General features: G+C 55.1%; 2 protein-coding genes across 8 annotated transcripts in view; both read left to right on the plus strand.

Annotated features, from left to right (window-relative positions):
- DMTN (dematin actin binding protein) overlaps positions 1-17,595 on the plus strand; it is a 23,514-nt gene continuing 5,919 nt past the window's right edge. Inside the window, exons 1-16 of one of the 5 annotated variants that reach the window (XR_006742427.1) lie at positions 1-140; positions 366-440; positions 810-965; positions 1,787-1,831; positions 2,070-2,169; positions 2,528-2,584; positions 2,796-2,948; positions 3,741-3,865; positions 4,445-4,550; positions 8,664-8,728; positions 8,882-8,930; positions 9,065-9,072; positions 9,246-9,311; positions 9,548-9,628; positions 9,721-10,359; positions 11,935-11,938. Coding sequence is in view for 4 of the 5 variants with exons in the window: in XM_036449978.2 (XP_036305871.1) it covers positions 123-140; positions 366-440; positions 810-965; positions 1,787-1,831; positions 2,070-2,169; positions 2,528-2,584; positions 2,796-2,948; positions 3,741-3,865; positions 4,445-4,550; positions 8,664-8,728; positions 8,882-8,930; positions 9,065-9,072; positions 9,246-9,311; positions 9,548-9,628; positions 9,721-9,834 (1,218 nt within the window). In the remaining variant the exon portion in view is untranslated. Of the gene's footprint in view, positions 141-365; positions 441-809; positions 966-1,786; positions 1,832-2,069; positions 2,170-2,527; positions 2,585-2,795; positions 2,949-3,740; positions 3,866-4,444; positions 4,551-8,663; positions 8,729-8,881; positions 8,931-9,064; positions 9,073-9,245; positions 9,312-9,547; positions 9,629-9,720; positions 10,882-11,934; positions 11,939-17,595 lie in introns of those variants that run through there. The other 4 variants (XM_036449978.2, XM_036449980.2, XM_036449981.2 and 1 more) reach the window with 4 other exon arrangements.
- The window catches only part of FHIP2B (FHF complex subunit HOOK interacting protein 2B), a 14,417-nt gene continuing 13,180 nt past the window's right edge, over positions 16,359-17,595 (plus strand). For all 3 annotated transcript variants that reach the window (XM_045585886.1, XM_045585887.1, XM_036449972.2), the window contains exon 1: positions 16,359-16,512. In XM_045585886.1, coding sequence (XP_045441842.1) covers positions 16,468-16,512 — 45 coding nt within the window. In that variant the 5' untranslated portion in view covers positions 16,359-16,467. The remainder of the gene's footprint in view (positions 16,513-17,595) is intronic.

The following is a 17,595-nucleotide window of genomic DNA, read 5'->3' on the forward strand; positions in this document are numbered from 1 at the left end:
CTTTCTGCCCCCGCGGCCCCACGCACCCCGTGCCCAGGAGCCGGGCCGAGCCTGACGCCCCGTCGCCTCCCCTCGCGCCCAGGAACCTGCGAGTGACCCGACCATCCCCTCCTCCCGGCTGCATGGAGCGGCTGCAGAAGGTACGCGGGGCAGCAGGGCCTGGGGCTCCGGGTGCGTGTGGCCAGGTTTCCAGCAGAGGGTCAGGTCGGGGTCGATGGTGCCACCTGGTGGTGGCCCGCAGCGCCGCACCCTGGGGCCCCGGAGGCCTAGGACGCCCTCTCTGCCCTGGCCCACCCTTTGGAACGCCCTGGCCCCGGCCCTCGCCCACACGCACATTCCCACGCCCGCCTTCTCGCTCTCCCCAGCAACCACTTACCTCCCCCGGGAGCGTCAGCTCCTCCCGAGACTCCAGTGTTCCCGGCTCTCCCTCCAGCATCGTGGTGAGTACCTACCTCTTGGCCACCAGCGCCCGAAGGCTGGGAGGGAGACGGGCAGGGACACACTCCCCGCTGTGCCGCCTCCCCCAGCCTCCCTGGTGGTGGCTCCGCCAGAGGGCTGGTGGACAGAGAACCCGAAAGCCTGAGTCGGTTCCCCCGCTGTCCTTCTCCTGGTCGGTCCTGTCTTGTACCCAGAGTGCTGGGCGAAGGACTCCCTTAACCCTTCACATTGAATAATGGGTCTTGGCGCGGAGCTGACATCTGAAAAGGCTGGCCGTTGTCTTCCCAATAAGTGGCAAGTGTGGCTTGTCAGGCCGGGATGCCAGGTGAGCCTTGGAGCATGTCTGTTCCATCCGCACCGTTTCCCTTCAGGCCAAGATGGACAACCAGGTGCTGGGCTACAAAGACTTGGCCGCCCTCCCCAAGGACAAGGCCATCCTGGACATCGAGCGGCCCGACCTCATGATCTACGAGCCCCATTTCACCTATTCTCTCCTGGACCACGTGGAGCTGCCCAGAAGCCGGGAGGTGAGTGGGGGGAAGGTCTCCCCCAGGCCACACTGGGCTGGGGGGCAGAATCCCCATCTTGCTTTCTCTCCTGGAGAAACGACTCTAAGACAAGCATGGGGACTGTGCCTAGGACTCACAGTGATAACCGCGCGCTGTGGAGAGCAGGAGAGATGGGCCAGAGGGCTCCATGGAAGAGCAGGGGAGGCTGTGTCTGAACGGCAGGGACCCCAAGGGGTCAGGGAGGAGCGGGGCATTGCGGGGGGGAGTAGGCAGAAAGATAGCAGATTTGTGGAAAGCACCCAGAAGCGCTGCCCTCCGAGGCTGAAAGGCCTAGCCGAGTGACCTGCGTGACGGTGTGGGCCAGCTTCCCCTCCTGTGAAATGGAGGTGGTACCCTCTGCCCACCCGTCTCACCAGGGAGCCAAGTGCACGAGATAAAAGCACTCATGTCATGCACTTCGTCAGTGGTATTTGAGAGAGGGGTAGTGCCGTGGCTGAGCAGTGAGATGGGGCCAGGCTGGAGGGAGACTGAAATACCCGCCAAGAGCCCGGACTCCATCCTCAATGCTTGTGGGTCTGGCGCTGAGGACGGTGCCACGGCCATCCTCCGCTGCCCTCAGAGCCCAGGCGCCTGTGCACCCTAGGAGCAGACCTAGGACTGCCCAGGAGGGCACTGGGAGGGCGCAGGGAGGGCCAGCGCTGGGACGGGGGGAGGGGGGGTGATAGAGAAGAGATGGCCCAGACATCGGCCAGGTAAAGATGTGAAGTGGCCCCTCTGGGGCTCTAGGAACGAGGGTTTAATCCTACCCTGTGGCTCTGACCAGCTCCTCTCCTTCGCAGCGCTCGCTGTCACCCAAGTCCACATCCCCCCCTCCGTCCCCAGAGGTGAGTATTGCCAGCCCTGCGCCCAAAGGCACCCGGACAGGGCTCTGCAGAGTCCAGGGATGCCGGAATCACTGTCCCTCCCTCGTCACCGGCCAGCTCTGTCCATCTGTCTGTCTAGCTTGGGGGCTGTGCGGGTGGGAGACAGAGATGGTGGGGTAAGGTGAAGCTGCATCTGCAGGGGTCGGAGGGCTTAGTAGGGGACCCGGGAGCTGCGGCAAACCTCCCTTGTGCTCTGCAGGTGTGGGCGGAGAGCCGGTCTCCTGGAACCATCTCTCAGGCTACAGCCCCAAGGACCACTGGGACCCCCCGAACCAGCCTGCCCCATTTCCACCATCCTGGTAGGTTTCACCGCCAGCCGAGTGGCATCCTTTTCCTAGAACCTCTTTTCTCCTTTAAGAATCCAAGCCCCTGGCTGGGGTATACGCTCCCCACAGAACTGGCCAGAGCCCCCTGAAGCCAGAACCCCAGGCACAGCTCCCAAAGATGGTAGACCCCATCTCATCTTCCCTCCCACCCAACCAAAAAAGTGCAAAATATCCCAGCCCCCTCAGGGACAGTTCCAGGAACGCTGCTTCTGTCTTGGCTCTTGACAGGAGCCCATGAATGTCCTACCTTCTCCCATTCCCCTTGCCTTCTTTCTCATCCCGGACCTGGCCTCCCCACCATCCTCCTTCTCCTCCACTTTGCTCTCTACAGAGACCACCCGCCCAGACTCCAACATCTACAAGAAGCCACCCATCTACAAGCAGAGAGGTGAGGCCCCTGACGCCCCTGACCCCCATGCTGGGAGACTGTGCCAAAGGCTGGGAGGGGACAGGAGAGTATCTGTCCATATCAGCACACAACCGGGCCCTGTGCTTCCTTACGTGTTGTTTTGACACCCATGACCTCACAGGTGTGAAGGGGGGGGGGGGCCAGGTGCGGGGCTGGGTGTGCACAGGCTGACCCTGACCTCCACCTGCAGAGTCCATGGGAGGCAGCCCTCAGAGCAAGCACCAGATTGAGGACCTCATCATCGAGTCATCTAAGTTTCCTGCAGCCCAGCCCCCCGACCCCAACCAGCCAGCCAAGATCGAGACTGACTACTGGCCATGCCCCCCATCACTGGCTGTTGTGGGTAAGAGAAGCTGTTGAGAGGGGACAGGGAGGCAGGACACTGCCCATAGCCCATGGGGTTGCCCCAGGAGCCCACCCTCACCCCACCCCACCCTGTGTCCTCTGGTGAACCCTGTAGGCTCCTCACTCACCCATTCCTAGAGCTTTTGGTGTCAGTGCCCTATTGGTTAGTCATTTGTCACTTTCCACTCATTTATTGGACCACTCAGCAGACATTTGCCACACTTCTACTGCATCCCAGGCTCTGTGGTGGGAACTCTGGGAAAGAGAAAGAGAAATGAGACAAGGTCTTGATCTCAATGAATTGAAGATATGTGAGTGTGTATTGCCCACCCAGCCTCACTGTCAGGCAATTTTTCTTTTTCTTTTCTTTCTTTCTTTTTCTTTTTATATATATTTTTATATATTTTTATATATTTTTATATATATTTTTATATATATTTTTATATATATATTATTGATTTTTCACAGAGAGGAAGAGAGAGGGATAGAGAGTTAGAAACATCAATGAGAGAGAATCATCAATCAGTTGCCTCTTGCACACCCCCTACTGGGGACGTGCCCGCAACCAAGATACATGCCCTTGACCCGAATTGAACCTGGGACCTTTCAGTCCCCAGGCCAACTTTCTATCCACTGAGCCAAACCGGTTTCAGCTATTTTTCTTTTCTTAAAAACAAACAAACAAACACATGTCTGTGCAGCACGGTGTGATGCACACAGCCAGCCCCTGATGGACACTTGTTGAGCCAATGGTTGGTTGACACGCTGGCTTTCGCCTGTGTTTCCCCAGAAACAGAATGGAGGAAGCGGAAAGCAACCCGGAGAGGTGCAGAGGAGGAGGAGGAGGAGGAAGACGATGACTCCGGGGAGGAGATGAAGGCTCTCAGGGAGCGCCAGAGAGAGGAACTCAGTAAGGTAGCATCTCGCTGCCCCCTCTCCCCCTCCTGGGTCTTCCCGGGGACAGACGCCCTGGTTCCAGGGCTGTTCGCTCAATGGGTTCACACCTGAAGAGCATCCTGGTCAGAGCATGAGGGGCGTGCCTCTTCTTTCCCAGCATTGCAGTTGCTGCCCTGGCAGGGACCCCAGGACTCCGTACTGCTTGTGGGGAAACGCTGGTTATATGAGGGTCAAAGGCCCAGCAAGGTGGTCCCATCAGTGCCAGGCTCAGCAGGCTGAGCAGTTCTGGGGAAGAGGAGAAGGGAGAGAGCTGGTCTCCAGGGGGTGAGAGAGGATGTTGGGAGTCCCGCAAAGACCACCGATGTGGCTTGTGCTCTCAGCCTGGTGACCTGGGCTGGGAGGCCACCCGGTAGAGTTACACTGAGCAGCGCTGACTCCTTACTCTCGGGGGTGGCCAAACCCAATGTGGCAGTGCCTCCGACCAGGATGCCAGGCTCCCGGGGTTCCCATTCCTGCCTGCAACATGCCCAACTCTGAGCCTTTTTGGAAATGAGACACAAGTACCAAAGTCTTGGATCCATCCCCTTTGGTCCCCAGGTCACTTCCAACTTGGGAAAGATGATCTTGAAAGAAGAGATGGAAAAGTCATTGCCTATCCGGAGGAAAACCCGCTCCCTGCCCGACCGGACACCCTTCCATGCCTGTGAGTGTCACCAAGGGGGCTCGGCTCGAAGGCCTGGCCACACCCTGAGGCCAGAGCTGAACAGCCTGTGGAGTCTGTCTGTCACATGCCCGGCACTTTTCTAATGCGGGTATAGGAGACGGAACATTCAGTCACTGGCTCAAGGCGCTCATGCTGTGCATAGGGCAAGAATTCCAGTGGTGGAACAAGACTAGATGATAAAAAATAGTATCAGCTAAAGCAGAATTAGCTAATTTTGCTTAATCAAATAAACATTTACTGAGTGTCTATCATGTGGGAGGCACTGGGGCTTACAAAGAGGGGGAAAACAGAGTCCTGTCCTTCGGTAGCTGCCAATCACTAGGGAAATGGCCGTGGAAACCGATTTCGGTGCAGTGGAGCAGGTACTACTGTGATGAGCTGTGCACAGTGACAGGGCCTGTAGTCAGAGGGTCAGGGTGTGCTCACTGAGTCTTGAAGAATGAGACAAATCGAGTGGGGGGTTTGACACAGGGGACTGTGGGAGCAAAGGCAGGAACAGGAACCTCCCAGCCAGTGGAGAGGGGGCCTCCAGGAGCCTGGAATCAGTGCCCGAGTGTGCCATGTGGTGGCAGGATTGACACCAGAGAGCCGGGGTAGCCAGCACGTTGGATACCATGCCTCAATCACCCAAGTTTGGCCTGGACTTCCTTGGCAGAGTTTTTGAAGAATGTGGAGAGGAGAGGGGAGATCTGAGAGCACAGAACTGGGAGTTACAGGCCTCTAAAAGGCCTCACATAGCCTCGCATCCGCTGCATTCTATTGGTCAGAGCAGCTCAGACTCCGGAAAGGAGAGATTCCATTTCCAGAGGACAGGAACAGCACTTAGGCGCTGGGAGATGGTGGTGCCACTTTTGGAGACAGCCTACCACACTTCCCAGGGCCTGGGTAAGGGCTAACATAGACCCCAGGCAGAGAAAAGGGAATGGGCTTGAGAAATACAGAGGAGACTGAAGCAGCTGGACTCAGTGGGAGGAGAGGGGCAGACGAGTTGGGGTTTGGCCTTGGGTGCTGGGTGATGAAAAGCCTAGGACTGAGATCGTGAAAGAGGCAGGTTTGGGAGAAAGATGAAGGGACTGGTTTGGGACATATTGGGTTTGAAGTGCGAGTTTGACTGAGTCAGGAACTCGAGGGGCAAGGCAGGGAGAGTCTTCAAGGTGTACACTGAGTGGCCAGATTATTATGATTTCTGAACACATAATAATCTGGCCACTCAGTGTGTGTGTGTGTGTGTGTGTGTGTGTGTGTGTGTGTGTTACATGTGTGTGTAAGGTCCAGTGCATGAATTTGTGCATGGGTGGGGTCTGGCCAGATTGGACAGGGGAAGAGGACATGGGCGGTTGGCCAGCCTGCCTGCTGGTCAAACTCCTGGTCAAGGGGACAATTTGCATATTAGCCTTTTATTATATAGGATATACATTGAGTGGCCAGATTATTATGCATTCAGAAATCATAATAATCTGGCCACTCCATGTAGGTAGTCATAAAGCCGTAAGAAAGATGGGATTGTGCAGAGAGGAGAGAGAGCAGGGACGAAGCCAGGTTGTACCCTGGAGAGCACACACGTTTAGATCCAGCGAGTGTTGGTTCGAAGTTAGTCAGGATGTGGGGCTGGCCTCAGGGGCCTCTCTCTCTGATGGTGGGGCCTTGTTCTGGGAGCAGCCAATTGGAAGTGGAGATTTGGGAAGGTTGGGAACAGCTGCCTCCGGGAAAGGAGCTGCTCCTGGCTCTCCATCCCCAGTGATGACCATCTACCTGGTGTGGTCGTCACCTCCACAGCCTGCAGGCGAGCCGGGGCCCACGGCTGATCCAGGCAGAGTTGGCTGAGGCAGGGCTGTGGGATACAGGGCCAGGTGAGCTGCCCAGTACTGGTGAAAGCAGTTTTGTTCCCAGCCACAGGGAGTGTGGGTCAGGTCCCCAGAGGTCCCCATGGGGTTGACAAGCAGGTGTGCTGGGAACCAGGCTGAAGGAGGCTGCAAATAAAGACGGGCACCATGGTCACAAAGTGGGGCCCCGGGCTCCAGATGCCGGGGTGAAGCAGTGTGGATAGCGAGGCCCGGGGTGACCATTGCAGGGGCTGCCTGCTCTGCAGTAGAGTTGAAGGCCCTCGGGTGGGGATGGGGGAGTCAGGAACCCTAAAGGTGTGTCTCCGGCTAGGACATCCACAGGGTCATGGAAAGACCAGGATGGTATTTCAGAAGGGGTGGGGAGAGTTTTTAGAGAATGTGGGCTCAATAGTGAGACAGAGAAATGAGACAGAGAAATGCTCTGAATGTGGAATCCGGTCTCCGTGTTCCACTAGAACTTGCTTTCAGTCCAGATTAGCTCTTTAACTTCCATTTGGCCTTGCAAAGCTGAATAGCCAAATGTCTCCATCATCATCACTTTGGCCACCCGAACTTGTATGTGATCAAAGGCCATAGGACTGCATAGGTTACAGTCACAGCTAATCAACCTTAACAATTCCAAAATTATAGAGAGAGCCCTAGCTGGTGTGCTCAGGGGTTAGAGCATTGGCCTGTGCACTGAAGGGTCAAGGGCTCGATTCCCAGTCAAGGGCATGTGCAGGTTAGATGCCCAGCCCTAGTAGGGACTTGTGTGGGGACAACCAATCAATGTGTCTTTCTCACATCAATGTTTTTCCACCCCTTTCTTTCACTATCTCTAAAAATCAACGGAAAAAATACCTTTGGGAGAGGACTAACCAAAAAAACATTTAAAATTATGGATAGGCATGTCATTCTGACTTAGTGTTAACATTGAATAGTCACTTTCAAACACCCTGAATGATATTGCAAAAGAAGATTATTTTATACACAAAAATAAGTATTTAAGTACCGTATTTTTCGGACCATAAGACGCACTTTTTTCCCCCCAGAAGTGGGGGGGAAAAGTCCCTGCGTCTTATGGTCCAAATATAGCCTACACATATACTTTTAAAAAAAAGTTTTTTTACTTGCCCGGCTCTGTGTGGTCTCTGTGTGCTTGTCCGGCTCTAAAATGGTTCTAAATGCTGCTGTTTACTTTACAGGGTTGATTACATGTGTTTATGACTGTGATGTTGGGTTTTAATGCACATAAAATATTTTAGGACACTATTTGTTTCAGAATCTTTTTTTCTTCATTTCCCTTCTCTAAAAACTGGTGCGTCTTATGGTCCGGAGCGTCTTATGGTCCAAAAAATACGGTAGTTTTAAAATTAAGTATTTAGGAAAAAAACAAACAAACAAACAAGGTCTCCAAAACACATTTTGTTCTCACCAATTAAACTTCCAATAACAGACTTTATAAGAATGTTTTAAGAGGATAGTTCCTTATAGTTTTGAGTCTGTCGGGGCTAAACATTTAAACAAAAAGTCCGGTCAAAGTGATTACTATAGAATGCCAATGATTTCTAGTAATTGGAGATGACGGAGTTTTGAGATCTGCCCAAACTAAAAATCTTAGGTACGAAGATTTCCTAGGAAAACCTGTTACTGAAAACCAGTTTCCTTGCATTATAATCTCAGTGTTTGAAAGCTCGGTGATATTGTTAAATGTGTAAGTTGAAGGTGACACCTAATCATGCAACCCACATTTTGGCTGTGGGTGCAATCCAGCAGCTGACAGAGCTGAGGAAGGTGTTGTTTGGTATTACAGGGTCAAATGTTTGAAACTTGGTTACTAAATTCGCTAATATTAGAATTGTAATGATTTGATTCTTTTCACAAGATTTCAGACGCATTTTTTTACCCCAGAGGTTCATTTTGCACTGGGAGCTTCAGCATTTCTCACTCGCTAACTGATTTTGGCCCACATGAGTGTCTGGTGCCCTTCTGTTAGAGAGAGTTCAGAGGCACCAGCACGATGCCCCTCGCTAGTGGTGATGGGCAGGAGCTGGAAGCCAACAGAGACCACAGGTTCCCCCAGGTCTACCCTTCTCTACCCTGTCTTTTCGGGGGGCCAGAGAGGGATCCCACTCAAAATGACTGTCAACCTAGAGGGACTGAACAAATCTCTCATTCATTCTTATTCTCATTCTCTCTCTCTCTCTCTCTCTCTCTCTCTCTCTCTCTCTCTCTCTCTCTCTCTCTCTCTCTCTCTCTCTCTCCCTAGCCTTGCACGGTGGAACATCAAAGTCATCTTCCCTCCCAGCCTACGGCAGGACCACCCTGAGCCGGGTAAGGACCCTGACCACAGGTCGCAGACTGCAAGGGAGGGGTGCATATGGGGTCCCCCAAGGGACTGAGCTGCTTGGGGAAGGGAAGACTCTTTAAGTGAAGGGACTGATGAGAAACACTCAGCTTCCTTCTGATCCTTTATGTCCTTTCTAGCTGCAGTCCACAGACTTCAGCCCGAGCGGGAGTGAGGCCGGAAGCCCAGGTGAGAGGCAGGGTCAGGCGGAAAGGGGCTTGAGCAGGCCCTGGGGCAGCTGGGTCTGGGATCAGGCAGGGCTGTGTGGCGGCAGGCCGGGGAGACTAAGCTGGCGGTCTGAACAATGACTCTTCTCTCCCCAGGCCTGCAGGTGAGTGCCCTCTGGAGGACGCGGAGCGCAGAAGCCTGGGACAGGCAAAGGGCAGTGTTGGGGGAGGGGGTGCTGGGCCACCCAGTTGCCCGGTGAGCACGTGAGGAGCCCCGGGTAAGGCTGGGGAGGTCTCCCGGCCCCACTCTGGCTCACTGCGGCTTTGGTCTCCCCAGAACGGAGAGGGCCAGAGGGGGAGGATGGACCGGGGAAACTCCCTGCCCTGTGTGCTGGAGCAGAAGGTGAGGGGCAGTGGCAGGGCCAGGGGAGGGGGGGCAGCTTGGGGAGAAGCCAGGAAAGTGAATGCGCTATGGGATCCTCCCGGAGCTGCTGATGGGGACGCTGGGGGCGCTGGATGGCAACATGGCATGAACCCGATGGCCCCCCGCAGGCTGATGAGGGGGCCTGGGGAGGTGAGGGGTGACAGCCACAGGGGACACCATGAGCCTAAGAGTGGCCCCTCTGCCCCGCCCCCCAGATCTATCCCTACGAAATGCTGGTGGTGACCAACAAGGGGCGAACCAAGTTGCCTCCAGGAGTGGATCGGATGAGGCTGGAGGTACGCAGGGGCTCCAGAGGGCGGCCTCCCCTCCCGGAGGGGAAGACCTGCCCCCTCGGGCACTCCCTAAGCGGCCGGCATGTCCCCTGCAGAGGCACCTGTCGGCGGAGGACTTCTCCAGGGTGTTCGCCATGTCCCCCGAAGAGTTTAGCAAGCTGGCCCTGTGGAAGCGGAACGAGCTCAAGAAGAAGGCCTCGCTCTTCTGACCGCCCCGCACGCCGTGACTGACCCTCACCCCTGCTGCTCTCGGGAGCTGGGTCCCTGGGCCCGATAGCCTCATCTCTCGGGGGGGGCAAGAGAGGTGGGGTGGGCTGCATTCGCTGCGGCAGGGGGAGTCCTGCCTTCTCTCTGTGCTGGGCTGTGGGACACGGACCTCCTTCCCATCATGAGCCAGGGGCCTCCCCTCCTCCCTCGTCCGTCCTCGCTGCACAGGGCAAACCCAGGCTGGCCTCCAGCACTCAGTTAATGTCTGCACCCTCTCCCTGCCCCGCCCCACAAAGAGAGGTCCTAGAAGAGGGAGTGAGGCCTGGACGTGGCACGGGGTGCAGGCCTGCTGATGTGTGGGTCAGTGGGCGGGTAGAACCCTCGGCCTGAGGAAGAGGTGAGGCAGGAAGCAGCAGGCAGGGCCAAGTCTGCCCAGCACTCCTCCTTGCCTCACCTGGAAGGCTTCCCTGCGCCTGGGCCTCCCGCCTCTGACTCCAGCAGGGGCAGGGTTGAGCTCAGCCTCCAGCGTACCCTCTGCTCTCCTTGCATATCCTATGCTTTGAAGCCTCGTGCTCAGCTCTCTGGCTTTCCCAGAAGCCTTGGCTTAGAGTGGAGATGTTGCCTCTACCGAGCCCCAGGCCCCCAGCAGCCTCCAGGCAAAGTGAGCTAGACTCCTCCCTACCCTCTGGCACCAGGGTCCCAGGCAGGACCGGGCCTTCGGGCTCCCTCCGGTGGGAACAAGAGGCCAGGCCACCAGGTCCCACCCGTACCCATGCATCCCCCCTCATGCTCTCTAAAGAATGTAATTTATTGGGGCACCCCCAGCTGCTTTCCTCACCCAACTCTCAGCCCTACCTAATCACATTCCCAGCTTCTCTTCTCTACAAATACATATGTGTATATAATTATATATATATATATTTTTTGCCCAGGTCTGGGTTTTGTTCCTGCCCAGACCCTGGGATCCCTTTCCACTGTGTGTATGTGTGAGATGATACTGGGGGAGGGGAAATCTGCTTGGAATTAAAAGGTTGCATTGGGTCCCCAAATTCACTCGTTTTTTGTGAGCCACCAGGTCCAGGCGAGGGGGATGGGGGATGCCAGGCTGAGGGAAGTCATGGGAGTGAAGGTTCAAACGGGGGGCAGATAGGGTTGGAGGAGGTAGAGCGACAACACACACACACACACACACACACACACACACACACACACACTGTCCTTCCCCACCTGGGCCGCCAGAGCAGGGGCTGGTCCAGCAGGCTCCCAGCTGCCACCTCCCCTTCGGGGCTGTGTGATGGTGATGGTGGATGGAAAGGCAGAAACATACTCCAGCGCCTGAGATAGGACAGTTCAGCGAGAGGCCAAACACACAGCAAAGGTCAACAGGATGTGACCTGTAGGCAGTGAGCTGACTACGAAGGACCAGGCTGAGGACACTCAGGAATGGAGACGCGATGGCTGACCTCTTGCAGGAGCAAGGGTCAAAAGGAGGCAGAGGGAGAAGGGTACAGTCGTTTGGTCTTGGTTGACTTGGCAAAGCATTCCAGGGGGAACAGACCGGGACCTGGGCATCGAAGTGGGTGAAGGGGTGAGGACTTGATTGGAAGGTCAGAGGGAGGACTTTGGTGTGGGGACTCGTGGGGGGAGGGGCTGCCTTGGGTGGGCGTGTACAGCAGCGTGCATTCGGTCAGAAGGATGGGGTGAGGTGGAGGGGGCCCCAGTGTGAGCCTAAGACTGCAGCTGGGACCCGAATCCAGTCTCCCACCGCAGGACGCATTTCTGGTCCCTTGCGGTGAAACAAAAGCAAAGTGGGTAAGAATCACTCCAATGTGAACAATGATCTTAAGTTGCTGAAGTTCTGTGATGTCCACGACATTGTGTTATCCTCCCAACAAACCTGTGAGGGCAACAAGTCATTGTAATCCATTTAGTTTAGGAGAAAATTGTGAAATCGAGACAAGTCATCTGAAGCCTGAAGCTACATGCAACTGAGTAGAGAATGGGGACAAACATCCGAGTTTCTTGCCCGCTAACCGAGGACTTTGCCAGTATTGACACTGTCTCTCAAGGGGCAGTGAGAGGCCAGAATAGGTGGCACAGAGAGGGGTGGTCTCCACACTCACCCTTCTATGAGGCATCAGTGAACGGGCGGAGGGCTTCCCTGTCCCTGCAGAGGGACAGTGGCGGGGAGGCCAGCACTGCCGTGCACACTCAGCTCCCAGACTGTTGAGCAACCAAGCAAGCTGAGGCGGTATTTAACCACAGCTCACTGGGAAATGCTTGTGGTGGGGCTGACTGGATAGCATGCCCTGAAGGATTTTAAGTTCCCGAGATTCAGAGCAACTCGGTGGCTCTGTCCCTAAAACAAACGCTTAGGGAGAATCTCTCAGTGCCTCCTCCCCAAAATACACATGTACACACGAATGCACAAACAGATGCAAAACCTTGGTAGTTATTTAGTCCAATAGTTTCCAAACCTTTTTAGTAGCAACCCTTACAAAAAAAAAAAAATTAATCTTACTACTACTATTTAAAGTACATTTATAAGTTGAATTTTATAGTCAACTAGAAGCCTGGTGCACAGATTCGTGCACCGGTGGGGTCCATCAGCCTGGCCTGCACTCTCTCTGCAATCCAGGACCCTCAGGGGATGTCGGATAGCTGGTTTTGGCCCAATCCAGACAGGAAGGAGCTCAATCCTATGCATTGAATGGCTGTCCCCTGGTGGTCAGTGTGCATCATAGTGACCAGTCGACCAGTCATTCAATTGGCCAATCAGCGGTCACTTAGGCTTTTATATATAGACTAGAGGCCCGGTGCACGAATTCATGTACAGGTGGGGTCCAGCCAGCCCACCCCTATGGGGCCAGTTGGGGGGAGGGGTGGTGGGAGGGCTCCAGGGCATGTCCAGCTCATCTTTCTCAGTCTTGACTGGCCAGACCCCAGCTGCAAGCTAGCCTACTGGTTGGAGCATCTGCCCCCTGGTGGTCAGTGAACATCATAGGGAGCATTGAGCAGCCTTAGCATATCATTAGCATATTATGCTTTGATTGAACAGATGACCGGAGAACTAGACACTTAGCATATTAGGCTTTTATTTTATAGAATTATTATGAAATCAATGAGAATAAAGAAGCTATGATCAATAAAAAGTAAGCTTTGCCCTAACCAGTTTGGCTCAGTGGATAGAGTGTTGGCCTGGGGATTAAAGGCTCCAGGGTTTGATTCTGGTCAAGGGCACATACCTGGGTTATGGGCTCAATTCCCAGTGTGAGGCATGCAGGAGGCAGCCAATCAATGGTTCCCTTCATTGATGTTTCCATCTCTCTCTCCCTCTCTGAAATAAAAAATAAACAAACAAACAAATAAATAAAACAAAAACAAAGTTTCTAAAAAAAAAAAAAGTAAACTTTGATTGCCCTACTGGTGTGATTCAGTGGTTGAACATTGACTTATAAACCCAGAGGTCATGGTTCGATTCCCAATCAGGGCACATGCCCAGGGTTGTGGGCTCGATCCCCAGTAGGGGGCATGCAGGAGGCAGCTGATTCATGATTTTCTCTCATCATTGATGTTTCCTTCTCTCTCTCCCTCTCTTTCCTCTCTGAAATCAATTAAAAATACATAAAAATCAATTTAAGTTAGCTTTGATGAACATAAAAAATTTAGGTCAGGGGTTATATATGACAGTTGCCCTTTTTCCAAGTAGAGGATCTAATTAATTATTGCATTTGGTTGCACAGTATCGAGAAAATCCTGATTCACCGAAACCAGTTTGGCTCAGTGGATAGAGCATCGACCTGTGGACTGAAGGGTCCCAGGTTCGATTCCGGTCAAGAGCATGTGGGGGGTGTGCAGGAGGCAGCTGATCGATGATTCTCTCTCATCGATGTTTCTAACTTTCTCTCCCTCTCCCTTTCCTCTCTGTAAAAAATCAATAAAATATATATTTTTTTAAAGGAAAGAAAATCCTGCCGAAACCGGTTTGGCTCAATGGATAGAGCGTTGGCTTGGGGACTGAAAGGTCCCGGGTTCGATTCCGGTCAAGGGCATGTACCTTGGTTGTGGGCATATCCCCAGTGGGGGGTGTGCAAGAGGCAGCTGATCAATGACTCTCTCTCATTGATGTTTCTAACTCTCTATCTCTCTCCCTTCCTCTCTGTACAAAATCAATAAAATATATTAAAAAAAAAAAAAAAGACAAATCTAAGAACAAAACAGGACTGGAGTTTGGAAATCATGATTCAATAGAAAACTAACTTTAAAAAAAAATAAAAAAATAAAGGAAAGAAAATCCTGATTCACACATATTTCCCATATAAAATTGTGGTAGTGTAAAAGTGCATGCCAATCCGTTCGCATCCTTCCTGCTGAGCAGCAGCATCTTGCCCCCTCTCCTTGGCTCGGGCCTGTGACTTGCCCATTAAAGCTCCTTCTCCTGCAGTAGCCTTCTACCTTTCATTTAAGGCCCAGCGATAGGGAGCATCTGGCACATGAGTCACAAAGGTCAGAGATCATTTGGTCTGGCCCTGCCAAGGCATCAGGGATGACGTAATTAAATGTCTGACCAAATATCACAGGCAAATTGTTAAGCTGATGATTTAGAGTGGCCTGAGAATACTGTTATAAATACCCAGGTGGCCCTTGGCAGGAAAGAGGTTCCCCACCCTGAAAGCTGACAGGAGGAGAAGTTTTATTCAAGGTCTTCTCCCCCACGAGCTGACCTCACAGCAGACTTTAAATTCACCAGGGATTCTTAACACGTTTGGCATATAACACACAGAAGGGTGTCTGTCCACTGACTTTTGTCAGAACTTTTAAAATACAATCTAAAAAGTTACCATGCCCTATGAACCAGAAGTCCAGGGTTTGATTCGCAGTCGGGGCATATGCCAGGTAGTGGGCTGTGGGCTCCATCACCAGTGTGGGGTGTGCAGGAGGCAGCCGATTTATGATTCTCTCTCATCACTGATGTTTCTATTTCTCTCTCCCTCTCCTTTCCTCTATCTAAAATCAATAAAAAATGTTTTAATAAAAATAAATGAAAAGTTAAGCCAAATAAAAGGCTATGGATTCCTGCTACACTTCCACTATACCCTAGAGTTCCTTGAAACATGTTGAGGGGGGAACAGATTCAATCCATCCAGCTGCTTCCCTTACCCAAGAGGAAATGGGCCCGGACAACAGTGCTGGCTGGACTGAGGGCTCCGACTCCCAGGTTGCTTCTGGATACACAAAACGGGCTGGTTTCTTCCCTTTACACACATTTTGGCCTAAAAGCCTCCTTGTTTCCCATAGGGCTCCTTACCAAGGACCAGTCTTCAGATGAACTGTTAGAAAATATCTAACAGTTAGAAAATACCACCCACCCCACCCCCACCCCCAGCTGTAGTACTGAGCTCCAAATACTAGTACTAGGTCAGCCTAGACTTGGCCAACCCCGGCCCTCCCCATGCCTCAGGCTGCCCTCCACAGCACACAGCCTGCTCTGGGCAGGTCACTGTCTCCTGGATCTCAGACCCCACGGTGAATGAGAACCCACAGCTCAAGGTCCCACGGTTCTGTGACAGGGCCTATTCGGGCCTTCCCCTCCCCATCCCAGTTCCTAGTGGGGCTCTCCGCGCCTTGCCCCTTAGTCACAGGCTGGCAGTGGTCAGCAGAAATATATTTTGAACAGGCATCCATATCCTGTCTTGAGAAAGAACCTCTTTCCATTCCTGGAGCAGTGGAGGGGTGTGTGTGGGAGGTGGTGGGGCAGTGTGAGGGGGACAGAGGCGGTTTAAACTGGCAGAGTTGGCAGCTAGAAGGCGCATCTTGAAGACCCCAGCTTCGGACGCTCCAGGAACCCCTGCCCTTGCCGAGGGCTCCGCCTGCAATTTCCCTGTGCCCACGGGGAAACCCGCCTTCTGTGTCGTCCCCTGGTGCAGCTCAAAGGGCGAAAGGGGCCCCCTGCTACTTCCCGTGGGACCCCTGGCCCAGCGCTACGCCCACGTAAAGTACAAGCAACAAGTGAAGCTAATGTCAATAGTAACCCGATCGACCTAACGTATCACCCCTCAGCATGCATTCCCCATAAAACCTCACCAGGGAGCTATTTTATCCCTTTACTTAGAGGTCAGACCCCCGGGGCATGCCCTGCACACGCGGGGGGGCGGGAGGGGGACCCGTCTGGAGACGCACGGAACCCCCGGAGCTTCTCTCTCCCCGGAAACAGTTCATCTGCCTCCCCCACCCCTGCCTCCCCCACCCACCCCGCCTCTGCCTCCCCCATCCCTGCCTCCCCCACCCACCCCGCCTCCCCCACCCCTCCCAGGCCGGCCGCGCGCCCTGCTCCGGGGGGAAGGGTGGCGCTCTCGCGGCCACCGGCTCCCGAGGGCGCCTGCGGGCTGGACCGTGCGCCCCGCGCGGCGCCCCCTTCCCCCCGCCCCCCTCGCCCTGGGGGATCGGCTCGCTTCCCACCGCGACAGGCCGGCGGGGACCGGACGCCGGCGGGAGCGCCCCCGGCCCAGCCGGGGCGGAGCGGGCCGGGCCCCGCCTCCCTCCCGCCGCGGGGCCGCCCCTGCGCCGGGAGTGCGGCCGCCGAGGAGCCGGAGCCGGAGCCGGAGCCGAGCCGAGCCGAGCCGAGCGGCGCCGCCATGCTGAGCCGGCTCGGGGCGCTGCTGCAGGAGGCCGTGGGCGCGGTAGGCCGGGCGGGGGCGCGGGCCGGGGCGGAGCCGGGAGCGGGCGCGGGCCGCCCGGGAGGGACCCCACGGGGCCCCGCGCCGCCCGCTCCCGGCTCCTCTCCGCCGCGCCGCCCCCAGACTGCGCCGTCCCGCCTCTGCCTGAGTGCTTCCTGTCTGTCCTCCCTGCCCGGCTCCCAGCCCCCCTCCCCCGGCTCCCCGGGGCCCCGGGGGACCCCTCAGCCTCTTCTCTGGGTCCCCAGGTCCCCGCCCCTGCCTCCCCCACCCCTTCCGACACACACGCCTCACTTCCTGCGTGCGCCCTGGGCTTAAAGCCTGCCCGCCCCGCCGCGGGCCCTCCCCTCCGCCCGGAGTGCGGGCCTGCTGGGCCTGGCCGGGCGAGAAGGCTCAGACAGTCCGGTGGGGGGCCCTGGGCCTCGCCCTGGAGCAGCTTTGGGGGGACCCTGGCCCTGGAGCAGCTTTTGGAGGGCCCCGGCCCTGGCCCTGGCCCTGGCCACGGCCCCGGTGCAGCCTGCTGCAGGTTCCCAGTGTGTGTCTCACATTGCCCTAGCCTTGAGTCCTTGAGTCCGCGGAAGCCAGCCCGCCTCGGTGGGGCCCGGGCAGCAGCCCTGTGGGAAGGCTGTATTGATGTCTTACATTCCATCAGTGTGTGTTTTTGCTATGTTCTGTTGGGGGTGGAGGCTGGCCAGAGGCAGCCCACTTCGTCAGGAAGATAAAGTTCAGTTTAGATAGGGAAGGTGGAGGCCCCCTCTTCCAGTAACGCTGGCCAAGACCCTGTCTGTGAAGTTAACAATTCCTTGGTTAACTTCCACATAAACCCTCTCCTAAGTGACAAGTTTCGTGTATCAGATTTTCTCAGGAGAAACAAACAACCTTGGATTCCACTCCCTTCCTCAGTCCAGAGCTTGTAATGAATGAGAAGAGCCTCAGCCTTCAGCAAACTTGGGAAGTGAAAGTTCTTTCCTCACAGGCCCCTCCTGCCCCAGCCCGGCCCTCCCAGATGTCCCGGGGCCTGGGAGGGGCTCCATACTGTAATCTCTCCTTCCCCTCCTCCCTGCCCCAGTTGAGACAGCTGTCGTCTCC

This window comes from Pipistrellus kuhlii, unplaced genomic scaffold (assembly GCF_014108245.1).
Source record: "Pipistrellus kuhlii isolate mPipKuh1 unplaced genomic scaffold, mPipKuh1.p scaffold_m20_p_21, whole genome shotgun sequence".
Taxonomy (NCBI): Eukaryota; Metazoa; Chordata; class Mammalia; order Chiroptera; family Vespertilionidae; genus Pipistrellus; species Pipistrellus kuhlii.